Genomic DNA, 27,117 nt, shown 5'->3' with positions numbered 1-27,117 from the left:
ATCTGGAAAATGGATTGCAAGATCAACACAGAAAATTCCTTCGGTTTGCAAGCTGACACTAAGAAACTTAAAGCTGACACTGATTAAGGAACTTCATGCTACTGACTTACATGGATAACTTCAAAAATATGGGATCAATGCACAGCCTTAATTTTATAATTTTTACTCAGATTCGTGAAGTTAAGGTGCTGCTGTCGGGTGACGCTCTCCGTCCCTGGCGTCCTTTATGCAATAGCTAGAAGTGTGACCAATGGGTCATTGGTTACATCCCCAACAGGCACTCTGTGTTGGTTCCTCTTTGAATAAGGACTCCAATCAAAAAAGTTCAAGTAATAAAAACATTGACAAAGAAACTGAATTGGAGTCCTTATTCAAAGAGGAACCAACACAGAGTGCCTTTTGGTGGATGTAACCAATGACCCATTGGTCACACTTCTAGTTATTGGCTTACATGGAACATGTACCAAAGAAGTAATATAACATTCAAAACAGGTGAAAGTTTAGTTCTGTCACAGAGCAAAAAAAATAAGAAAAGTTCCTTTAAATGGTTAAATAACTTGAAATAACTAGAGAGCACTTGCTAGATGCGCACTGTCCCATTAGGGCGCACGATCGCGGACAGAACAGAGCTAAGTGCAGAAGGATAGAATATTTACTAGGTTCAAGAGTCCAGTTAGATAATCCAAGCTTCTATATCTCAATCTGCTGCAGCCTTTGCTGGTCACCATAAACATTTCAGTGTTTGACAAGCAAAAATTCTCTTCCAGCTTACAAAGATAGGCGGAAGTGGAGCATCTAGAGGTATTCCTGGTGCAGGCAGATGACATCTGTGGAAAGTCCATAAAGTTGCTCCTACTTCAGCGGAAGTGGACCCTGTACACAGCTCCATTGCCTTTTGGTTAGGTTTATGCTATTAATATAACACATACAAATACAAATGGGGCTGGATCAGCAGTTTCTGTGCATGAGGAAGTCCCTGTGCAGGGCCTGTCCATTTATCTGTCCCTCATTACAGCTTCAGGAAGGGGAGTGACAGCCAAGTGCAGAGATTTCACAATTCATACTACCCATGTTTTTGGATAGAAGTTGAACACATACCAGAACTGGTGGTGACCAAGGTTGAAGAAATAATATGGGATCATACTTCTAATTGGCGTCACATGACTGAGTGTGCCAAGTCTGTCTTCTTAATGCATGTGTGATACCAGACGTCCCTTGCCAGCAGACAGCGGAGACCAAGGTACACACCTTTCTCTTCAGAAAGAAAAAAACGGTAACGTTACCAGTCTTCCTTGCTCATTTATTTAGGTCAAGTTGAAAGTTTTTGCACTGTGATCATCTTTATTTGGACCACTAAAAGGACAGACTTTGGGGGTAGAAAGGAGATCTTTGCCTCATGCCTGCTCGCATAAAACCTCTTACCGTTCTCCGAGCAGACATCCTTTAGTGAACGTGTTTACTAAAACTTGCAGGTCAACTGCTAGATTTCTTTGGCAATCTCTGGGTCTCTAGAAGTGAAGGAAAAAGTAACCTACCGGCAACACCTTTTGCAGCGAAGAATTATTCTTGATTCAGAAATGCATTCATCTGCAGTCTTGTGGTTGGTTTCAGAGGACTGCTGGATAGTTCTTTTTGGGAGATGTACCAGTGAAGGCTGAATCAGCAGTTTGATACTAAAAGTGAAGATGTTTGTAGGCATGGCCTGCCCATTTGTCTACCCCCCATTACTGCGCAGGAAGGTTGACGACAGTCAAAGCATAGAGACTTCACAATTCACATCTCCCTTGTTTTGGATAATACTGCTTTGAGCCAGCAACACTTCTATCTGCTGCGAGAGCCATTCACGAGCACAAAAGGCGGTGTCTGAAAACAACCAGAAAATTACATTTGAAAATGAAACACCCCAATCCGGTTCAGGAACCTTACATATTGGATCCACATCCCCTGTATGTAAAAGGAGTATAAACGTGGGATGCAAACCACCCCACTTTAATCTAGTTCCAAGTTCTTCTTAGCGAAGGAAGAGTGTTCTGCAAAGAATTCAAAGTACTGCGGTGCGACCAGGGTTGGTGTCTGCACGACAGCCAGTCTACCAGAGGTTGGGGGTATCGTGCAGGGGAAGCTAAGGGTCTGTCTAGAGCACAAACGCCTGCCTGCTCAGAGAGAGAAAATGACTGCCTAACCCAGTGTGAGGAGAGAATGTACAGAGACAGAAGCAAAGCGTATTCCCAGTATGTGGAACACCCAAAAATTGCTGACTGCAATCCAGAAGTGCTCTTGTTTTCCATGTGGAGCTTCTGAAGTTAACTGCAATAAGAAGCTAACCATCGGTAGATCATAGTGCTGTAAGGTATCCTTGCCACAGGATAAAGGACTAAGGTTGCAGCTTCCCGCCTTTGGTGTTCACCTGTGAAGGGTCATCTGCACTAGCCCTGGGGTCACAAATGCTGAAGACGCGTGCCTTTCTACACCGGCCTTAAGCCCATAAAAACTAAAGAGAAGTACTGGGCTGGATTATACATTGTGGGTTGCCTGCCAAGTTCTGAGTCACTGCACCCCTACCCCATAACCTACTACCTTCCAGAGAAACCTTTCACTTCTTGCTACTCAGAGTCAAGTGTGGAAAGAATGTACTTGGCCCAGTTTTACAAAAGCCTTTGTAGGATGGACCCTACGACCCAAGTGGAAAATGACCACAACCACCATGGCGGAAGTCCAGTAGCCTGCCTGCCATGTGGTGCCCCCGGTGTACGAGGTGTGAAACTCTTTAAGAAGTTTGAAGTCACTGCACAAGCTTGGTCCTGCCCCATTTATCTATCCACATTCTCACTGGCTTACACAGCTTCTCTACTCTCCATCCATACCAAAGACCAGAGGCACACAAAGAAAGATAGAGGAAGTGCTGAGCAGCATACAGAACTATGGTTAAATGGTTGGGTTTACACATACAGCCAACAGCCCTTGTGATCTTTGGGGAGAAGCAGCATAAAAGCCAAGCAATGAATCTCGATAAATAAGTCTTTGTAGTAGGATGCAGTGAAACTGACAGTTGTATCTCTAGTCTGTCCCTAATGCAGAATTTATGTAGAAAGTGTGTATTTAAGTCCACAAAGTTTTACAAATCACATTCAGTAGCAGATGTTGCTGGAAGTCTGCAGATGTAGTCTTGGCTTTGACATAAACATAAGATGCTCGAAGGCGCCATAAAGCCCTTAATTAATTACCAATCATGGATGCCTTGTAAAACCCAAAATGCTGCAAATGTTTTAGGAATGCTGTGAGGGAGAATCCTACTGTATGTTAAAATTATCCAATCAGAAGAATGTATATCTTCTGCATTGGTTCCCATAGAAAGAACCAAAATCAGAAGGCACAGGTCAGAGCAGATGTGAAATTCTTATATTATTGTCAACTGAAAAGAACAATCAATCAAAGGAGATGCCCGCACACCTTATCCAAATTAGGTGTTCTGACAGCAACAGAGATTAAAGTTCGACTCCAAAGGATAAAGTAACTGCAACTTAAAAAGCTAATCTTCCCGGTCAGCAAATTAAAGTCTGAGGCCGCCACAGGCCCCCACTTCATCTGTTGGAAGTAACACTTCTAGGTGTACAGGACAGGAGAAATGCCTGCACTTCAAAGAGACTTTCTCGTTCCCCCTACTCGACACCCTCAAGTGTGGTCCACAGAAAGGGAGTTGTTTCAAAGAGCTGGGAAGTTTCCATTGTCATCTTCTATTCTTTATAACCTCCATTTAATGTATCACTTTGGTTCAGTAAATTAAAATGGATTCCTGTGTTGCCATATTCATGTACAGAATTTTTGTTCCAAGCACATTCGACTGTCCATGTTTGCTACACATGTATACACAAAGATGGGGTAAAGGACTCCACTGCAGAGGAATAACAAAGCAATTTAAACAATAGAGAAGCCAGCAGGCGTCTCTCCCTGGAACGAGAAGGGGTTAGGCTTGTCCTGCAACTGGTTGGTGCCAGCACGGTCAGTCTTTTACAGAAAAGCGAAGTGACAATAGACACACTCAACAAACAATAAATAAAGGCAATATCACTTTGTGCTCTGGGTCTCATTCTGAGACAAGGAACACTCGGCAATCATGTATGCTTGTCATGTGTGCGGAGGTTAAAAAGAAAAAAGAAAACTGTAGAAATGTACAATGAGAATTTGAAGTTCACCTTATCCAGAGCCATGCAGGAGACCTTTTTTGGTGTGAAGAAGTGGTGATACCCAGCCTATTGCACGTGTTCAGGTCATGGCGATATCTACCAAGTTTTCATTATTTTTTAGTTCATCACGGTCTTTGTACTACCATACAGTAGTCTGAGATTGCTTACATATTGGCAACTCAAGGTATATTGTGAACATCATGGATTAAGATCAGGATTAATGGGGCTTGTAAATTATCATTCATCTATGCATGGCAGTAGGGCAAATGAATAGTTTATGAACATAATTAATTCCTAGTTGGATACTAAGCCGGTGTATGGTAAAAATGAAAATGATAAGCGTTCTGTTTGAGAGAATTTACTTTCCTAAAATATAAATTATGTATCGGATAGCAAAATGTGCATGTTTACATAAAGTTACAACCTAATGTCTGGGGGCAAAAATCACTCCTTCCACATCTATACTAAGAGCAGATATTTAAGTGATAATCAATAGCACCATCTGAAACCCTAATCTGTAAAATCAGTGTAACCGGTCAACTATTCTAAACTGAAAGGTATCATAAACAGGACAGACAGACAGCTGTATGAGCCTCTAAATCTGCCTAGCTCTACTACATTGCCTGAGATTGTTTTACTTTTCCAGCATGCCCCTTCCAAGGAGTTGCTCAGTCATGTCATGTGACACCCCAATCTTCCTAAAACCAGGATTGTTGCAGAAAGAATGCTCACTGGTGCTATAAATTGTATTCTCTTGTCACCTTCAATAACTCCTGCAGTTGGCTTCTTCTAGGTTAACATCAGCCTCAACTTCAAACACACTACGTTGTGCAGTTGGTACTCTCTGCAAAGCGATAAGGTTCCTGCCTTAATAAACCTAAGAATGCTGCCTGCCTTAATAAACCTAAGAATGCTGCCCACCTTAATAAACCCAAGAATGCTGCCCGTCATAATAAACCCAAGAATGCAGCCCGCCGATATAAACCCAAGAATGCTGCCCGTCATAATAAACCCAAGAATGCAGCCCGCCGAAATAAACCCAAGAATGCTGCCCGCCGAAATAAACCCAAGAATGCTGCCCGCCGAAATAAACCCAAGAATGCGGCCCACTTTAATAAACCTAAGAATGCTGCCCACCTTAATAAACCCAAGAATGCTGCCCACCTTAATAAACCCAAGAATGCAGCCCGCCGAAATAAACCCAAGAATGCTGCCCACTTTAATAAACCTAAGAATGCTGCCCACCTTAATAAACCCAAGAATGCTGCCCGTCATCATAAACCCAAGAATGCAGCCCGCCGAAATAAACCCAAGAATGCAGCCCGCCGAAATAAACCCAAGAATGCTGCCCACCTAAATAAACCCAAGAATGCTGCCCACTTTAATAAACTCAAGAATGCTGCCCACCTTAATAAACTCAAGAATGCTGCCCGCATTAATAAACCCAAGAATGATGCCCACTTTAATAAACCTAAGAATGCTGCCCACCTTAATAAACCCAAGAATGCAGCCCGCCGAAATAAACCCAAGAATGCTGCCCGCCTTAATATACCTAAGAATGCTCCCATCGGGGGGCGTGGCCAAGCAGCATGGCCGACAGGACGTGAGCTCCACCAGCTCCGTCCCGAAGACCGCAGTAATACCTTCAATTATCCTGCCCGGACCCTCTCGACCCCGAGAAAGCGTGTCGGAGAGGCGGTGGAAGTCCCGCCGAGCTCCGGTGCCTGGCGAAACGGACCCGTGGTCGGCAATCCGCCGAGACCTGTGGCCTAGCTGATCCTGACGGCGGCGCCGGCGTGCTCTCTCACGCGGCGCCGCGGCTTTGGCCTACTCACCGGACCGGGCGGCGGAGGACGCAAGTGGTGACCCCAGCCTCGGTGCGCCATCGGATGCCCGCCGGCCCCCTGCTTGGGATCCCAGTCCTGAGATCGGAAGACTGCGGCGCCGGAGGACTGAGGCTTTGCTGAGGTGCGGTGAGGAGGGGGTAAGGACGAAGGGGCCGTCCATCTTGCACGGCCTCGCTGGGCTGGAGTGTGTAGGGCGCCCCCCCTCTCTGATCTATAGCGCCACGCGACCCGTCGGCGGAGCGCCTCCGTCTGGAAGTGGGGGCTGTGGATCCCATCTGCCCTGGCCCCCCCCTTGTGGCGCGAGGGTGCGTGTGGGGGCCCTGATCTGCTCTGTGTTTGCCGGGATTTCCTACGGTGCCTCTGCCACTCCTGTGCCCCCTCCCGCTGAGCAGTATCCTGTGCCTCGCAGCAGATTGTAATATCCGCCACCTCTGGGACGTCGGGGGAGTTCACGGAGGGGTGTTGCTGGGTCCGTGGAGGAACACCGGCCCTCCCCCGGCGCTCCGCCATTTTGGAGCTGGTCTTGGACGGCCCCCTGGGGCTCGGTGGCAGCAGATAGAGAAGTGCGTTCGTGCCCCGCTCTGCCCTGCTCTGTGGAGGGAGTGGGCCCGTGCCACTGCGCTCTGGTGGCACCCAGTCTGTGACCTGCACTGCCCACTGTGGTTCTGATCCTGTGGACCCGTATACCGATTGCCCGGTTCCTTCGGCGCTGTGGTAGCACGTACTCCGCCCTGCTCGGGTGGCTTCAGTGGAGGCCCCATTGGGAGCACCGACCCTTGGCGCAGCGGCTATGACGGGCCGGACTGGCCGTGGCCCTAAGGCTACCCAACCCAACACAATCACGCAGTACACTACCCCTCGTCTGCCGCCGCAGAGGATTACGCGCCAAACGGGCGCAGGTGATGGGGACGGGGAGCCGCCGGAGCCGTCTAGAGCGGAACTTCTTCAGGCTATCCAGGGTTCACACACTGCCCTGGAACGCCAGATTGAGACGGTGTCCGTGGATGTGAACCTGTTGAGAACCGACCTTCGCAAGGTGGCGGATAAAGTCTCGGACGCAGAGGGTAACATCACTCAACTGCAGGGAGAGGTAGCGTCACTACAGAAGTCACTCTCTCAACTTGCCTCTACTACCCGAGCATTGGAGAGACGGGCCGAAGATGCAGAAGGTAGGGCGCGCCGAAGTAACATACGCGTCCTGGGGGTCCCGGAGCGGCTGGAGGCAGGAAACCCTGAACGATTCCTGGAGACTTGGATACGTGAGAGTCTCTGTCCGAGTGGATTGTCCAATGTCTTTATTGTGGAGCGGGCCCACAGGGCCCTGGTGCCCCCTCCGCGCCCTGGAGAAGCCCCTAGAGCCCTCATTGCAAAAATCCTCAATTATAAAGACCGTGACTGCATCCTCAAGGCGGCGAGAGAATTGGGGCCCCACATGATTGAAAATAGTCGAATCTCAATTTACCCCGACTACACCCAACAGGTGCAGGAGCAAAGGAAGTCCTACCTGGGGGTCAAACAGAAGTTGCGCAACATGCAGCTGCAGTATATGCTTTTATACCCAGCTAAGCTCAAGGTGCTCTCCCAGGGCCGGGCACACTTCTTTGAGACGCCAGCAGAGGTATGGGAGTGGCTTGAGATCCGAGGGGATGATCTACCCCCGGGTGAGAGAGGGGGATCGAGAGATATGTGGGGGACCAGGCCGCAGGGACGACGGCGTGGCAGGAGGAATCGGCGCTCTGGATCCCGTGGTCCTCCTGAGACTCGGCCTACGGTGGGTCCGGACGGAGCCATCATGATGGAAAAATCACCTGGGGGGTCTGAGGAACGTTTGCACAGTGAGACTGCGCCTGGTGACATCTTGGTGCCAGATACATTGCAGGAGACGCCGGTGAACGTGGACTCTGCGGCCCCAGTGGTCCCGGAGACTGCCTTGCAGACCCTAGACTTGGAATGATCCTTGCCCTGTCTAAACTGACGCTGCTGTGCTGTTGCTGTTATTGGGTGGGCCCCTGTGGTCCGCCAGCCCTTTAGTCCTCTGCTCACGCAGCATGAATGTTGCGAGTACTTGTTTACTGCTCGATACCACGCACTTGGACTCTGGATTGGGTGTGCACCGAATGCTGGCAGCTGTGTATATGGGCTGCTCCTCCCGCGTTGCTGACTTAGGGGGGGGAGAGCTGTCCGGGTCCACTGATCGGATTCATTGGGTCTTTTGGGGAGCTGGGAGGGAGGGTGGGTTGGGTTGTTCTGTTGTGTGTGAGTGTGAGTGGAGAGTGTTGAATGGGGTGGCTGTGCACGTCCTGGCACTGGCGGGGGAAGAGCGGGGTGGCGTTTTTGGTTGTTGCTATCCTTTTGCTCGTGGGTGGGGGGGTTAAGGGGGTTCCAGTCAGAATTTCGTATGTTGGGATTGTTGGGGGGTGGGATTTTGGATGTGAAACTGATGGCACTGGCGTTTGGCGCATGTTGCCCCTACTTACCGGGGCGTCTGCTTTAGGTGATGCATTTTTGAAGTTCCCTGTGGCAAGGGTCTCCTGGCGGCGACTTAGGCTGTGTGTATGCTACTGCCCGGCTGGGCACGAATGGTGGTCATGGGTTTTAAATTCTTGACGTGGAATGTGCGTGGCCTGGGTACGTGCACTAAGAGACACAGGATCCTCACCTTCCTGAAACGACATGGGATTTCAGTTGCTTGTTTACAGGAAACCCACTTGGATGATGATGGTGCGCAGCGACTGGCCAAGAAGTGGAGAGGCCAGCTTTTTCACTCCTCCTACTCTACATACGCTAGAGGGGTCCTAATTTGGGTGGCCCCTGGGGTCCCATGCACTGTCCAGTATGTTGATGCGGATGTGGAAGGCAGGTACATATTGGCGAAACTCAGACTGGACGATAAGGTCCTCCTGGTCTTTAATACGTACGCACCGAACGTAGATGACCCGGCATTTTTCTCCCGGATGCAGGATCTAGTAGCCCCTAGCCTCGACGCGCCCCTCCTTTGGTGCGGGGACTTTAACTGCGTCCTACACCATGAACTGGATCGTAATCCACCTCGGGCGGGAACTAAGCCCCGTATGACGGCGTGTTTGCGAGACGTGATGCATAATATCGGGGCGATTGATGTCTGGCGCGCGTGTCACCCCACACAGAAGCTTTACACCTGCTATTCCCCGACCCATGGCACTCACAGTAGGCTAGATAGGGTGTTGGCGGCCAATCTCCCCTCCTCCCTCACGTTGACGGTCACACACCAGGCCCGATACCTATCGGACCATGCTCCGGTCACGTGTGTGGCGCATTGGCCTGACCAGGGGGAACGTCCCCGCACGTGGAGACTCCCGACTGATCTGCTCCAAGACCAGGTAGCCCGGGACCATGTGGCAACGTCCCTGTCCGATTATCTGGACCTTAACTGGGCGGGAAATGACCTGTCTTATTCCACTAAATGGGAGGCATTGAAAGCGGTTGTCCGCGGTGCGTGCATGGGCCTGACATACGGGGTCAGGAAACAACTACTTTCAGACTTGCAAACTGCGGAGGCTGAGCTCCTGCGAGTCCAGGCCCGCCCTGATCCGGACTCATCGGATCAACGCGTGGAGGGCCTAGCCCTTGGGTCGATCCACGATATACTCACGCGGCTCGATAGGTTTACGCTGGGCCAATATAGACAGAGACTGCATCGAGAGGGGGATAAATCTGGCCGTTTGTTGGCCTGGATACTTCGCCGGGAGTTTACAGCTGAGCGTATAGTGGCCCTGCGGGCGCCCGGTGGCGAGATGGTCCATTCGGGGGCTGCTGTACTCACAGTTCTACGGGATCACCTGCGGACTGTGTATGAGGCTGATCGGGCTATATCTGAAGAGGCTTACCACCTATACCTCGAAAACCTCGACTTGCCGACCCTCCCTGAGGCGGCGGCGAAAGACCTCGATGTCAAACTGGCGTTAGGTGAGATTTCTGCGGCGATAGCCGCCCTCCCACGAGCCAAAACCCCTGGCGGGGATGGATTCCCTGCAGAGTTTTATCATACATTCGGGCACACCCTGGCCCCCCTTCTTTTGCAGGTTTACAATGAAGCCTTACGCACGGGTGACCTCCCGCCCACCTTGAATCAGGGTGAAGTCTGTATGATCCTGAAACCGGGTGGTGACAGCACGGACCCGGCTTCGTATCGTCCTATCACTTTGATTAACTCGGACGCGAAAATTTTGACCAAGCTGTTGGCCAATCGCCTTGCCCCACACGTAGCCCAGCTCGTCCACCCGGACCAATGTGGCTTTGTCCCTGGTCGTAATACTGCGATGAACCTGCGCCGCTTGAACCACATTTTGCACGAGGTCCGGGGGAGGGACACTCCCCATGTGCTGGTCTCTGTTGACCTGGCTAAAGCCTTTGATACAGTGCATTGGGGTTACCTGATGCATGTACTCGTCAAGATGGGATTTGGTCCCAACTTTCGGGAATGGATACGGGTCCTTTATAGATCGCCTCGAGCCAGAGTGCGACTGGGTTCAGCCCGCTCTGATGAGTGGACGTTAGGGAGGGGCACCCGACAAGGTTGCCCATTGTCCCCCCTTTTATTTGCTCTTGCGATTGAGCCCCTGGCCATTTCCGCCCGCAAGGAGTTGCATGAATGGGGTATTGTGGTGGGGGACACCACTAATGTCATCTCCCTTTACGCCGACGATGCGCTTTTCTACCTGACCTCTCCGGTGGAGGCCCTCCCCGCTCTGTTGCGCCTCTTGGACCGCTTTGGTGCGGCCTCAGGCCTGCGCATGAATGTTAAAAAATCCCTGGTGTTCCCATTGACCCCTGAGGATCTCGCCCCGACGGCGGATTCTTGCTGTGCGGGCCTCCGGTGTGAATCTCTGGCGTTCCGGTACCTGGGTATTCAGGTGGCCGCTTCTGATGAGGCTCTCTTAACTCATAATATAGACAAGATTCTTGTTGCCCTCCGCAAGTCCGTAGTATTCTGGAATACGCTTCCTCTCTCCCTTATGGGCCGTCTAGCTGTTGCCAAGATGGTGATGCTCCCTAGAGTCCTCTACGTATTGCAGAATACCCTATGCCCGTTGCCCTCCCGGGTGTTCCGTACACTGAATTCGCTCCTTACGTCTCTTCTCTGGGCGGGTGGTCGCAGCAGGGTTGCGTTGCGCACGGTGACGCAGTGTTGGGATGCGGGAGGCCTTGAGGCCCCAAGGTTTGATTTATACTATTATGCTGCACAACTTCTCCCGGCGGCCAGATGGTTTGCTGACACCGAGAACTGGGAGTTGGCATTACTGGCGGGAGTGGCCTCGGAAAGGGTGCTACAGGAGGCTCTGATGCAGGGCCGGGGCGCTAATGAAGCACTGCCCTATGTCGTCAGGCATACGGCTCATATCTGGCAGCAGTTCGTTGAGCGAGTGTTGCGGCGGGCGCCATTCCATAGGGAGCTCCCCCTTTGGATCCTGGCCCCACTACTTACGATGGAGGCGAGTATGTCTTTCCGGGAGTGGCGCCTGGGCGGTTGCGAAACTCTTGCGGATCTTTACCCGGACGACTCGTTTGTGTCCTTTGAGAGAGCAGCGGACTCCTTTGGACTGCGTGAGGGCCAGTACCTGCATTATGGATGTCTCCGGGATGTGGCCAGGACGACATGGCCCCAATTCCCAGAGGCGCCCGAACTCACTAACACCCTAGACGTTATCTTGTCCTGTGGTAGGGGCAGGAGACTAATCTCCCTTCTTTACTCAGCGATGCGCAGGGACTCGACTCCCCCATTGATGCCTGCTTGGAGGGCTTGGGAAGCGGACCTGGGAATAACATTAGACCCGGCTCAGAGGAAGCGAATAGGGCTGTTGACTCGTAAAGTGTCCTGCAATGCGCGGTTCAAATTGATACATTTTAATTTTCTCCATCGCACATATGTGACACCTGCCTCCCTCCACCGCATCTCTTCGGATAGAAGCCATAATTGCCCGAGGTGTAGTGCAGCACGGGCGGGATTCCTTCACCTAGCCTGGGAGTGCCCCTTGGTGCATGACTTTTGGGTGGCGGTGGTGGCACATATTGCCCGGATTACACACCTTACCATCACACTGGAACCGCTTCACTGTCTACTTGCCCTGGTACCCAAGCCCAGGAAGAGGGGACTGTCCTACAAATTGCTCCAACTCCTATTGGTTCTGGCGAGGAGACGGGTGGCCATTACCTGGATGGGACGGGGGGCACCTGAAGTCACTAGTTGGTTGCGGGACGCTAGGGAATGGGCCTTAGCGGAGGAGACACATATGCAGAGCACACGCAGGGATGGCAAACTCCAGGATGACTTACTCGCTTGGAGGACCATGTGTATCGAGGGGATGGAGGAGGATGACTCTGACGCAACTAGTGCGGAGCTGTTTTCCCCCGCTTCCTCGGACTCTGATGATGGTGGGGAGGGGTCCGGGGTGGACTGTCATGAGGTAGTGTAGCTGCTCCATGGGCCATGCCGACATTCCTTGTTGTGTACACTTATCTGTCATTGTGATTACCATCGACCACATTCTACTACGAGGATCGCTTTGCAGTGGGCCCTTGCCTACATCTCCTTATGAGATTACACCAATGCCACAAATGCCATTCATGGGGGGAGGGGGGGGGGGGGGGGGTCTCTTATTGTTATGCTGTTGTTTGTGTTGGGGCAGCTTCATAAAAAGTAAATTGGCGACGATATTGAGATTGTTCACGGGATTCTGGGAGCACAAGAACGTATTCCTGTCATAGTCTTGCAGGTTCAACGAGATGCCGCCCTGCCTCCGGGATGTGGGCCACTTCTGGCTGGGTACCTCCTTTTTTATTTCTCTGTATTTTTGGATCTGGCCTATCTGATTTGTACGTGTCAACTGACCTGTAAATTGTATAATTGGTGCTGCTTTATTCTCCTCGCCTACAAAAATAAAGTTTATAAAAAAAAAAAAGAATGCTCCCATCCTTAATAAACCAAAAAATGCTCCCCACCTTAATAAACCCAAGAATGCTGCCCTCCTTAATGGGAGTCGGAATTGGGAGAGATGGAGGACTTAGATTGGGAAATGGCGCGGATGCTTCCTCGAGAGGTGGCCATTAAATCACGGCTTAGACTGATTCAATTAAAATACCTGCACAGAGTATACTATGACAGAGCATGACTGCATCGTATAGGGAGGGCAGAGACACCTGATTGTTTGCACTGTAGAGCGTCAGAGGGTACATTCTTACATACAGTATGTGACTGTTCAAAGATTAAACTGTACTGGGCTAATCTGTTGGAGGAACTATGAAATATTCTGTGAGGGACGGTTCCGCTTAATCCCCAGTTTGTTCTGCTAGCAATATCCACTAAAATTGACCTCCCCAAGCCATGGTTAATCTTACTCAAATTGGGATTAGTGGTGGCGAAACGTGACTTGGCTAAGGAATGGGGGGCAGTGACGATTCCATCCCTGGTTGAATGGAAAAAAAGAGTATGGACATGTATATGTTGGAAGAAAAGACTACTTATAAAGCACAGGCTGTCCCAAAAAGTTTTGGAAAATATGGAAACCATAGCTGGAACATTATGGACTTTCGCTCTGATTCACAATAATCTCCTAGGGTCGGTAAGCAGATGGAGGGAGTGGAGGGGCCTCCCGGAGATGTACTGGTGTATAATGCAATCATTCTGACTGAAACGTGGTTAACTGAAACATCCACACCTATAATGGACATACTAGTCCCCCCCCAACTATCGCATTATTAGGCTCAACAGGAATGGCAAGACGGGCGGGGGAATCGCATGCATCTACAGGAGCAACCTAGCTGTCACTGAAGGCCCCTCCCCCTCCCTCTCCTCCTGCGAACTCATCTGCCTTGAGATTACTAGTGAGGGCAAACCTGTGTGCTCCCTTCATGTTATTTACCACCCACCCGGTGACAACTTCATCTTCTCCCAACGACTAATGGACACAATATCCACCAACGCCGGTCGACAGCTCAATCAAATTTACCTGGGAGACTTCAACCTCCACTGGAATGACCAGAAAGACACTGTGGTGAAGAGCCTTAAGACGTTCCTCGACGCGCTTGACCTCACCCAAATCTGCAACGGTCCGACACATGAAAAAGGCTCTATCATTGACCTTATCATCGCCAAAGAAGACTCTACCCAACTAGTCGCAATCGAACCATGTGACTGGTCAGACCACCACATCATCACCTTCTTCATCAACGAAAAAGTCAAACTTAACCCGGCGCAACCTGCCAAAACCAAGATTTGGAAGAGGGACCTGAAGAACCTTAACCCAAAGTCCTTGCCTGCCCACACAGGCAGTCTCCTTCTTCCCCCGACGGACGTCTCTGATGTGCATTCATTGACCAACCTCTACCTAGACTCCATGTCTACAATAATCAATGAAGCCGCACCCTTGCAATTGAAGAGAGTCTCCACCAAGAACTCGAACCCATGGTACGATGGCAGACTCAATGAAGACAGACGTGTGATGCGCTTAGCTGAGCGCGCATGGAGATCGGACCCCTCAGCAGTGAACCTTAGAACGCTTAAGAGTAAGAGAAACGCTTACTTCAGAAAAATCAAACGCTCAAAATCAATATTCTTTAGCCAACAGCTGGATCAAGCTAAAAACCGACCAAAAAAACTGTTCGAGTTAGTCAAAACCCAAACCAAAATGCAACCTCCACAACCCAACAACTTAACAAAGGCTATCCCAAGTTGCGAAGACTTCTCTGCTTTCTTCAAGCAAAAGAACGACACTATAAGAAGCGATCTCATCAAGGATGCACGTCGATTCGCCGGCTCCATATGCATAACTAACACTCATGCTAAAAACAACGCTTCATGGACATCCTTCGACACCTATTCCGAAGAATCAATTCACAAGCTGCTGGTCACCTTGAAACCCGCCAATCATCACACAGACCCCCTACCTGCCAATGCTGTTAAAGTCCTCACCCCCCTGTTCCTCCCACTCTGGACTAAAATCATCAACTGTTCCCTGCAACAAGGGCTCATCCCAGACTCCCTCAAGATTGGGCAAGTCACGCCTATACTCAAGAAACCCACAGCTGACCCGGCCGACCTAAACAACTATCGTCCTATCACCAATATCACCCCTCTAGTAAAACTGTTAGAAAAATGCGTGCAACTCCAACTGACAAAACACATCGGAGCAGTTTGACCTCCTCAACTCTCACCAATCCGGATTCGGAGCAAAGCATAGCACGGAAACGGCCATGACACACATAATAGATGATGCCCTCCAAATCCTTGATCACAATGAGTCTTGCCTCCTCATCTTTCTTGACCTTTCTTCAGCATTTGATACGGTCAAACACGAGAATCTACTGGAGCTCCTAAATACCAGAATGGGCATATCCGGGACGGTTCTCAAATGGTTCATGTCCTTTCTGCACAACCGTTCTCAGAGGTTCAAGATCAACAACGCACTGTCCTCGACGGTGCCAGTAACACTGGGCGTCCCGCAAGGTTCCTCCCTATCCCCCACATTGTTCAACCTCGTCATGGAACCACTCACCACCTTGCTTCAATCTTCTAAGGTACATTTCCATATGTACGCCAATGACACTCAGCTCTACCTCAAGCTTCAATCCCCTGAAGACATCAAACTGTTGAATGCCACACTAAGAAACACCCAAGCTTGGCTGGCCGACAATCACCTCAAACTAAATGCTCTGAAAACTGAGTTCCTTCTGATCTCTCCTCCTGCGAAAAAGGCCATCACCCAAACCTGGCTCAATCATCTAACCGCACTCAATGTCCAACCCACCATCGTGGACTCAGCGAAATCCCTTGGCATCACACTGGACTGCAATCTCGACATGCAGCAGCATATTAGCATAGCAACTAAAGGAGCCAACTTCCAAATCAACACGTTGAGAAAACTCAAACCCTTCCTACCACCCAAGGACTTCCAAACTGTGGTACAAGCCTTAGTCATTCCTCGCATAGACTACGGAATCGTGGCTCTCAGCGGGCTCCCCCTGACAACAACGGCTCCCCTAAGAGCCTCCCTGAACGCGGCCGCGAGACTCATCACTGGCTCAAGAAAACACTCGCATATATCCCCTGACTTAAAAGCTCTGAACTGGCTGCCTATTGAAGCCAGAATTCAGTTGAAAATTGCCTGTATGACACACTCGGCCGTACACCACAAGGCACCCAACTACCTCTCTCATAAGCGGACCATATCAGGAGGCTCAAGATCCAACAGAAGCACAAACACTCTCCTCCTGAAACCACGGAGATTCCGGAAGGAAAAAACATACAAACGCTCCTTCTCTGGAATGGCACCTAGGATCTGGAATGCACTCCCGCCAGAAACCAGGCTTATCCCGTCCACTATACTCTTCAAGAAAGAGGTGAAGGCCATCCTTATGGCTAAATACACCTAAACACTATTGATACTGGAACAATGACAGTATTTGGCTCACACATTATCGGCCTCAATAACCTGCAACGCACCCACTACTGACTAATGCTTTGCTTTCAACATTGTGTTTACTCACCCTCTGGGGTGCTATAATCTTATCCGTTTAGACATTGTACTGCTTCCATATTATTGTTTCTTGATTGTTATTACTCTGTATACTCTTGTATGATTGATACCCTATTTTTGCAACTCACTGTCTACGGAATATCATATTGATTTAAGAGTCTTGTTTATCCTACCTACTGTTTCTGTAAAGCGCTCTGATATCTGCAAAGATCTTGTTCGCGCTATATAAAACTTTAAAAATAAATAAAATAAATAAATAAATTTGAATGTCCACCACTGCTCTTTGAATAGGATACAGATGTCGAATTGAATATGTCAATATGTTTTGCTACTGAAGAATGTTTTCGTATCGCAATTAAGAAAATGCTCATGAAAATATTTTTTTTAAAATGCTGCCATCCTTAATAAACCCAAGAACGATGCCGCCCTTAATAAACCTAAGAATACTACCTGCCTTCATAAACCCTAGAATGCTGCCTGCCTTCATAAACCCAAGAATGCGGCCCGCCTTCATAAACCCAAGAATGCGGCCCGCCTTCATAAACCCAAGAATGCGGCCCGCCTTCATAAACCCAAGAATGCGGCCCGCCTTCATAAACCCAAGAATGCGGCCCGCCTTCATAAACCCAAGAATGCGGCCCGCCTTCATAAACCCAAGAATGCGGCCTGCCTTCATAAACCCAAGAATGCTGCTCGCCTTCATAAACCCAAGAATGCTGCCCGCCTTCATAAACCCAAGAATGCTGCCCGCCTTCACAAACCCAAGAATGCTGCCCGCCTTCACAAACCCAAGAATGCTGCCCGCCTTCATAAACCCGGGAATGCTGCCCACCGTAACAAACCCAAGCATGCTGCCGGCCCTAATAAACCTAAGAATGCTGCCCGGCTAAATAAACCTTAGAATGCTGCCCTCCTTAATAAACCCAAGAATGCTGCCCGCCTAAATAAACCTAAGAATGCCGCCCGCCTAAATAAACCTTAGAATGCTGCCCGCCTAAATAAACCTAAGAATGATGCCCGCCTAAATAAACCTAAGAATGATGCCCGCCTAAAGAAATCTAAGAATGCTGAAACCTAAGAATGCTGCCCGCCTTAATAAACCTATCTCACAATAAATTACCCGGCATCCTGTGAATGGCAACCAGGCTATTGCTGAAATCTAGATTCTAATGGTTCTATAGATATATAATTACATGTCGTGTCACACCCTGCATCTGCTTCCTCCTCCATCTGCGGCTACAGTACGCTCTGGAGAGCTGCTGCACTTCTAACCATTCCCACTTCCCTTACATCCATGCCAACGATGTGCCCAACACTCTACTCACCCACCCCCCCTTGCCCCTCCCTTACCTTCAACAGATTTCACACCTAACTGAGCCAATCCTCCCCAACTCATACCTCGGTCTAACACCACTACCGTTCCAAACAACATATGGACAAGATTATGTCAACTCTTCTTCAAATTAAAGATGAACTTCATTCTTTCAAAGAGTTGATCTCGAAACAACCCAGGCACCCCACCCCCCCAGGAACCCCCTCACCCAACAAGCCCACTCTCCACTTTCATACAAACAGAATCCTCCTCACTGGACCTCCATTCTCTCCCGTAATTCTGCCAACCGTCCTCTATGAAGCTTCAACCCACTTTCGGCGTACGACATACGCTCCCTCCTGCACTCATATGATCTCGCACCCTCGACCCACATAGCCCCCACACACCTTCCCATCCCTACTATCCTTCCCAACCCCCACAGGTCTCCTAACAGAATGATAGAGGTATAGTTTCCAATAATCTTAAAAGTCACACTCACTCCTGACCCCTCTTCCTCCCTTATCACTCCTCGGCTTAAATGCACACTTCTGAACTGTAGATCGGCCCCTAGACATGCATCAGACATTGCAGACCTCATTATCGCACATGACCTAGCCCGGACCATACTCACCGAAACCTGGTTAACAGAATCTTCCTCGCCACTCATCGACATTCTAGTTCCCCCTAATTACCACATCATCATATTATCTACCACCCACCAGGAGACAACCTCACCTTTACTGAACACCTCATGGACCTGGTCACAACGAACTCTGGACGACAACACACACAAATATTCCATGGTGATTTCAACCCTCCATTGGAATGATCACAACGACCCTGTGGTCAATAGTCTCAAAAACTTCCTCAGTGCCCTAAACCTCACCCAAATTTGCAACAGCCCCACCCACGATAAAGGTTCTATCTTGGATCTAATCATTTCCAAAGCAGACTCCATCCAACTCGAGTCAATCCAACCCTGTGACTGGTCTGACCACTACATTATCACAGTCTTCATCAATGAAAAAGTGAAATCTACCCTGGTTCAAGCCACCAGATCAAAGGTCTGGAAGAGAGACTTGAAGAAACTCAATCCCAACTCACTACCCTCCCCCAACTACAATCTTCTCCTACCCCCTACTGGTGCTGCGGACGTACAGGTTCTTACCGACCACTACCTCAATTCGATGACCTCAATTATCAACGATGCTGCCCCCCTTCAGTTAAAGAAAGTTTCCTCTAAAATCTTTAAACCATGGTACGACAGGCTTCTTAATAAAGATAGACGAGCGATGAGACTGGCGGAACGCATTTGGAGATCTGTCCCTTCAGCTATGCACCTCTAAACACTAAAGAAAAAAAGAAATGCATACTTTAGAAAAATCAAACGTTCGAAAGCAGCATTCTTTAGCCACCAGCTTGACCAAGCAAGAAACCGACCAAAAAAAACTGTTCCAGTTAATCCAAACTCAATCCAGGGATGGACCTCAAAGACTTCTATACACCTCTAGTACACTAACGCTCTGTGTAGAATTCTCTACTTTCTTTAATTTAAAGACAGACATTATCAGGAAAGATCTCCTCACTGATCTAAGTCTTTACTCTAACCCCCACAGCAAAACGCCCCTTGATCTAAAAACAATGCTTCGTGGTCATCCTTCGAAACTTACTCGGAAGAAACTATTGGCAAGATTCTAAGTACACTGAAGCCTTCCAATCACCTCACTGATCCTCTACCTGCAAATGCCGTAAAGGACTTTATCCCATTGCTTCTCCCGCTCTGGACCAAAATCATTAATAACTCACTTCAACAAGGATGCGTCCCAGACTCCCTCAAAGTGGGACAGATATCACCCATACTAAAGAAACCCACAGCGGACCCCTCCGAGCCGAACAACTATCGCCCTATCACCAATATCCCTACCTTGGCCAAACTACTAGAAAAATGTGTACACCTCCAACTGACAAAACACATCGAGCACTTTCACCTCCTCAACTCACACCAATCAGGCTTCCGAGCAGGCCACAGTATGGAATCAGCCATGACACACATAATTGATGAAGCGCTTCAAATTCTTGATTAGAAAGGTTCTTGCCTCCTCATCCTACTCTATCTCTCATAAGCCTTTGATACGGTCAAACACGAGAACTTACTCGATTTGCTGAATCTCAGAATGGGTATTTCAGGGACAGTACTCAAGTGGTTCACCTCCTTTCTGCATAACCGGACTCAGAAATTCAAGATTAACAATACTATGTCCGCACCAGTTCCTGTAACACTAGGTGTCCCACAAGGATCATCCCTATCCCCTGCTCTGTTCAATCTAGTCATAGAACCAATTACCGCACTACTTCAAGCATCTAATGTTCAATTTCCCATGTACGCAGACGATACCCAGCTCTACCTTAAAATACACACCCTTGATGACATCAAAACTACTCAACACAACTCTTATGAACACACAGACTTGGCTGGCAGAGAATCACCTCCTACTTAACGCTCTTAAAACGGAATTCCTCCTAATAGCGCCTCCCTCCAAAGTCCCCAACATTGAGGCCTGGCTTTATCATCTCACTGCACTCAACGTTCAACCTACTATTGTGGACTCAGCTAAATCTTTAGGCATAACCCTCGATTGCAATCTCAATATGCATCATCACATCAGCAATGCAACAAAGGGTGCCAATTTCCAAATCAACACATTGCCGAAGCTGAAACCTTTCCTTCCTCCCAATGACTTCAGAACTGCAGTCCAAGCCCTAGTTATCCCTCGAGTTATTATGGAAGTGCTGCCCTCTGTGGCCTCCCCATATCGACAACAGCACCATTAAAAGCTTCTATTAATGCTGCAGCCAGACTAATCACGGGCTCAAAAAAACGCTCACATATCTCTCCCAATGTAAAAACCTTGAACTGTCTGCCTTACGAAGCTAGAATACACCTGAAAAATCGCTTGCATGACACACAAGGCTATACACCACAACTCCTCCAGCTACCTCGCTCAGAAACTGACAATCTCTGGTGGCTCAAGAGCAACAAGAAGCGCAGAAAATCTTCTTTTGAAACCTCAAAGATTGCACAAGAAAAAAAAACATATAAACGCTCCTTCTCAGGGATGGCGCCCAGGATCTGGAATGCCCTCCCTCCAGATATCAGACTTATCTCATCCACGGCATCTTTCAAAAAAGAAGTAAAATCTCTCCTCTTAGCTAAATTTACCTGAACTTAGACTAAAGAAATCTCGTAACTCATTATTCTTCCTCCAATCTCAATGTATATTTGATCACCTATGCACCGTTGCGAACTTACCTTCTTTCTATTGTGTAACTATTTGCTCATCTTTGCACAAAATGACTTGTTTAATTATTACTCCTTTGCCTTTTTATCCCATTCTATGTGTAAAGCGCTCTGATATCCGAAAGGATCTTGTGCGCGCTCTATAAAACTTTCAAAATAAAATAAATAAATAAATAAATCCATCCCTGAAAGTAGATTCCTCATTCAGGAATTCTGATGTCTTTCAAATCTGATCTCATATCTGCTCACCTTCAGGAACTCCACATCTGGCTGCCGACACTTGCATTCAATCTCATTGACCAGTTCTTGGAGTGTGGACTGCAGGGTTTCCATTTCAGTCACTTTCTTCTTGATTCTCATCAAGACAAGTGTCTCCCTTTCTTCCAGCTGGTGGAGCAGAAGATCCTGCTGTTCCTTCAAAAACTTCTGCAGATCCTCAAATTCGCTCACAATTTTCTGCCTCTCTCTTGACACCAGTCCCTTTGTTTTGAATGAAAGGAAAAAAAATGCATTGATATTAATAATGCCATACTGGAAAGTCTTGATAGACGAAACATGTGTCGGCGCCAGAGTTATTTAATATTGAAGAATGGCATGAGTGTAGCTGTCAAAGTTAAAACAAGCTATGTACTGCCATCATACGCTAAGAAAGGCATTGTATCCACACTTTCCTTCTCAATATGGCTGCTGTAAAACCTCACATGCATTATAGTGGGACTCCAATTAATATTTCAACCACAAAAAATAGCAAGCATTTGCACAGCCAAAAGGATTCACCTGTGAGAGCGATTGGCTTTGGCAATGTTATGTAGCCATGCTTTAGAAAAGTGCAGATGCGTTGCAGTGTGGCTAAAAGTAATTTCAAAAAAGGCTGTGACACAGCATGGGCTTATTATTTTTTTTTTACATGCATTAACGCTGGATGTATACTATTACTTTTTAAAATATGTTCTGCAATACTGCACAGCAGCCACGCTGCTATACAAAATGCTACAAATCATTGCTAAAGTCAGCAATGCCCATACTGTACAACATGCACAAAAAGCAATAGCAGAACGAATAGTCTCAAATGCGAGAACTAATGGCTTTGCTAAGGTTTATTATGTCCCTGCATAACACCCCTGTGATTCCTAGCAAATAAGTTAATTTCCCATGAGTGAAAAAGGAAAAAACACATGACATTTAGTAAAAAATCCTATCACATAAACAAAGCAATTGCGCCCAAGTCGATGTCTCACTGAAAATACAGTTGTCACAGTAAAAGCAAACATAATCTGATGTCACCAAAAACAAACACTTCAAAAGAGAAAAGGGCTTATTTGATGTGCATGTGGCATAGTAAAACACAGCTACAAATGGCAAAAGGCTCAACAAGGACGACAGAGAAGAAGAATAAAAAGTCCGTCAATCACAGCGCAATCAGCGGAAGGACGGCAATCAAGCTGAAGCAATCAGTACTTGGTACATACTCCAGCTGAAAGAAGAGTGAATCTAGCAAGTGTGGGCAAATAAGAAGGCAGCACATAAGAGTGACAATGAAGACAACAAATGTTAAGCAATAGGCGGGCTGAAAGCCCTTTGTTGATTACAATATTTATCGCAAGCAAGAGCACATGCAGCGTTTGCGCTGTCACAGCCGAGACCTACAAATTGCAGCGGCTTCCTGTACCACATCAAGACTGGTAACAGTGTGCTCATTGGCAACCTGGTGTTGCAGTTTGGCTTCAATGTCCCTTTTCTATAGTGGGTCAATACTGATTTAGATATAGGAGAACACGTTCTATACTTGCACAGTGAAAAAAAAACAATGGATTGGAATGCAGAACCAAGCAATTACTAGTAGTCAGAAAGAAGTCTAGCATGTGGCTGGTGTCTGTATACTTACTGACCCACTTAGTAAAAACACAGACTACTTGTTGCTGGTAGCTTTATGAGGACCCTGGACGAGCGCCCATCTATTGTCACACTTTCATCAAGATCGGGCACCCACTTGTTGCACCCGTTTTGGTCTCCGCAGTGGTCCTCTGTATTGGACCACTTAGTAACAACACAGGCTATGTGTTGCTGGTATCTTGCTTAGGACCCAGGAGGAGCACCCATCTATTGTCACACTTTCATCAAGATCGAGCACCCGCTTGTTGCACCTGTTTTGGTCCCCGCAGTGGTCCTCGGTGTTGGACCGACGATCACTGCGGAGACCGAAACAGGTGCAACAAGAGGGTGCCCAATCTTGATGAAAGTGTGACAATAGATGGGCGCTCCTCCCAGGTCCTAAAAAAGCTACTAGCTACAAGCAGCCTGTGTTTTACTGAGTATTCAGACACCAGCCACATAACAACACACCTTAACGAGTGTGTTGAAATATCACTTGACAAGTGGCGTAATTTTGCCACATCACGTCTTTCACACGGTCCTGAAGAAAGATCTTCATTTGTATAGGGGCTGAAACATGTACATCTTCTAATGTGACAACAAGGATCATTTTTCTCCAACGTTATCTTTTTGTTTTTAACGTTACCCTGGGCCACTATCATTTGGCAAGGATTCCCAGAGGTAAGTTTAACTTGCACCACTTCCCTCACATATTGCACAAGAACCAGCTCCACTGTAATCAGGCATCGTAGCACAACCGGGTGGCATTCGGCAACCTGGTTAGGACCCCAATGATGAAGAATGCGACCAAATAGCTTGGTGGGTGAGGGGTCTTTTAAAAAACCTAATGGTTTTCAGGCTCTTCTGTATATCTGATTACAGGATAGTTGGCCTATCTTCTCCCTCATAACCAGGGCCGTCCACGTTGTTTAAAGGTTTGAAACAAAAACTACGCCAACTGAATAATAAGTATGCAATGCAATATCCGGCCATGCTGCGAGTGACCTTAGAGGGTGGACTGGACTTTTTCAGAACCCCAAAAGAGGAGTGGGAGTGGTTTGAGAGGCATGAAGGAATAGAACCACAGCAAGAGCCGGGACAGCGGCGGTGAAGGGTGAAACGCTCTCGGAATAGGCGAGCCGTGAGGGAGACCCTGGCCCCCATGCAAGAAAAACGCAATTAGTGCACCAAAATGCAATGCAGGTGGTGGCGCTGATGAGTGGGAAAGGGAGAGACCCCAGAGGGCAGTGAGGTTGCAGCGGCCTCTGGCTCTGAAACAGGGGTCCATCGAGAAAGAAGTGCAAAGTGTGATACTCCCGGATGTGACACCGCAGATAGGGGACAAAATCGCTAGGCCGCAAGAGAAGGGACTAGCTGCAAGCAAGACCAGGGGGATATTTGAAATGCTTGACCCATTCCCTGTTACCTCAGAACTGGGTGGCGGCAGCGGGGGTCGGAAGAGCGACGGATTGGCTTTCTCCTCCCTTGTACTTGACTGATCGAACTGCAAGCAATCTCTTGTGGACTCACAGTTTTAGTTTGAATGGGGGTGTTTTCATACTGGTCCTGGGGAGTGGGAGTTAGGGAAACGGTTTGCTGTTGGTAAGGGGGCAGGGGGGAAGACACCTTCAGTTGCAAAGTGTAGAGATTCAATATGCAGTAGTTGGGGAGTGCATGCTGGGGGCGGGGTCCTGGGGTGGAATAGGGCTGAGACTTCAGAAATTACCATATGGCTGACCTGCAGAAATACAAGTGCATAATAATAATAATAATCAAGTTTGTAAAGCGCCTGGTTACACTAGTGATAGTGTGTCCCCGCGCTGTGTAGACTCATAGGAACCGGTTCATACATCTAGCGCGTAGAAATAGCCGCATACAGCACCAGAGCAATCCTAATATTTAGGGGAAAGGAGCGTTTTAAGTTTCAGACTAAATCTCGGCTCCGATGGCTCATACGGAGTTCCAGAGGCAGCTCATTCCAGTACTTACTGGCCAAGTACCTAAAAGAGCGCCCTCCCATCCTTACTCAATGGATTCGGGGCACCTCGAAGAGCATACAGCCAATAGACCTTAGCGGACGTTTAGGCTGGTACAAGGATAGCAAGTTTTGTAGGTAAAAAGGGCCCTTCCCCTGTGCAGTGCGGTGGGCTAAACAGAGAGTTTTAAACCCGATAGGTTCACGGACCGGAAGCCAATGCAGTTTAGCTAGAGCACGGCTCCCGGATGACTTTCTTGAAAGATTCAGTGCCAATCTGGCCGCTGCATTTTGAACACATTGCAGGCGATGGAGCCCCTTTTGACTCAGGCCCACATATAATGAGTTGCCATAGTCAAGATGGGGTGTAACCAGAGTGTGGATCAGAATTTTCCTGCTGGTCGATGGAAGGAGATCCAGCGTTTTGTAGTAGGCATTTTAAAATGTCATAGCATTTGCCTGCTACCTCTCTAGTATGGCATTCGAAAGAGGTTGGCTTCCAGTCTAACCCCTAGGTTCTTCACCTGCTCCGCGGGGCACGGGGAGGGACCCAATTCCGATGGCCACCACACCGGGGACCAAATGGAGGGAGCCTTTCCAACCACGAGGAGTTCCGTTTTATTGGCATTGAGGCGCTGTAAAATTTCCACTTCTTTGACATGGAAAATCAGAAGCATGCACACAATGACGAAAAGATATAAAATCCTCTCCTACATTAGGAGGCGTGGGGCCCAGATAGCTCTACTACAAGAGACGCACCTCACACAAAAAGAAGTGGCCGTTTTACAGTGATGCTGGCGGGCCAACTCTATTACACTACATACTCAGCATACGCAAGAGAAGTGCTCATTTGGATTCAGGCAGGGGACTCGCGTTGAAGTAATCAGGGTTCCCAAGGCCTACATGCTCCGAAGATAACCCACTTACACTCAAGAACTGTTGGCGCGGAAACTGTAAAAGGCAAAGAACAAGTTTATTAAGACCCCATGGGGTGGTGGTACACTCAAACAACACCCTTCGGTAATGCAAGAGGTATCACACCGAACACCGGTGTGACCCCGATTTATATACAGTTTTAGGGCAATAAAAGATAGGCGGCACAAGTTTAGAACACATTTAGGTACATATATGGTCATGTTTTGGAATACAGCCAGCTCATTGGAGGGGGTACAACTCCGCTGGTCTGTTTGGCGCACATTCCTAAAGGCTTACTGGTCAGTTGGGACTGCGCATGTGCACGCTTGACCAGTACTAAAAATAGCCTGTTGCTGGGCAGACTGAAGTGGTCAGTGGTACGGACAACGGACTAAAGGGCACGCCGGCCACGAGGCCGCTTATGGTCTAAGATGGCTGCCGCAACATTCAAAATGGCGTTTTCATATATAGCCAAGTTAAGGAGGACAACGTGTAGTTTCAGCTAATCGCTAACGCGGCCATGCCAATTACGACAGACGACCCTTTTAGCGTTTAGCTGAATCTACCTCATAGTGAACATAATCAGGATGTTCGTCCTCAATGTCTATTAACATTATTTGGGTTACTTCTTCATGAAGCATCATTTTGTCATGAGCAAGAGCTCGTCTTGATGGTATGCAAGCTGATAGGCACATAGAACATAAGGCCGGGCCACATTGAATACATAGGCATATAAAAAACATTGCTCCCACGATTATACATAGAATCGTCAACAGTTTCCAGCCCCAGGTAGTAAGCATGGACCAGAACCATCCTGAAAGTGTCCAAGTTCCATTGTCCGGATGTATCTCAGCTGCGATCTTGTGGAGCTTGGATATGGCATCATAAACAGATGGAGAATTGTCCGGTACGTATACACAACAGCTGCTTCCGATAATTCTGCATGCCCCCCCCACGGTCAGCCAAAACTACATCCAGCACCATCCTATTTTGGAGCGTAACAATTCTAGAAATCTGTAGTTCCTCAGTGATGTTTCCCAGGGCAATGGCAGTGTCATTCGCTACAGCCTCGACAACACGTGTCAGTCGTCTTATCTTCCGACTGTTCAATGCAGCCCCCACGAAGGAGAATAGTCCCAAATTAAAGTCCACATACTGCTGCAAGGCAGTGTCGGTCTGGTCTATGTCATCCAGAACAACAGT

At 48.2% G+C, this 27,117-nt stretch overlaps 1 protein-coding gene across 2 annotated transcripts in view; it reads right to left on the bottom strand.

Moving 5' to 3' along the window:
* LOC147717671 (E3 ubiquitin-protein ligase TRIM39-like) overlaps nt 1-27,117 on the bottom strand; it is a 94,248-nt gene that overhangs the window by 24,508 nt on the left and 42,623 nt on the right. For both annotated transcript variants that reach the window (XM_086924462.1, XM_086924463.1), the window contains exon 4: nt 21,402-21,632. In XM_086924462.1, coding sequence (XP_086780588.1) covers nt 21,402-21,632 — 231 coding nt within the window. The remainder of the gene's footprint in view (nt 1-21,401; nt 21,633-27,117) is intronic.

The sequence above is a fragment of the Lissotriton vulgaris genome, chromosome 5 (assembly GCF_964263255.1).
Source record: "Lissotriton vulgaris chromosome 5, aLisVul1.2, whole genome shotgun sequence".
Taxonomy (NCBI): domain Eukaryota; kingdom Metazoa; phylum Chordata; class Amphibia; order Caudata; family Salamandridae; genus Lissotriton; species Lissotriton vulgaris.
This window is presented reverse-complemented; position numbering and strand designations above follow the sequence as displayed.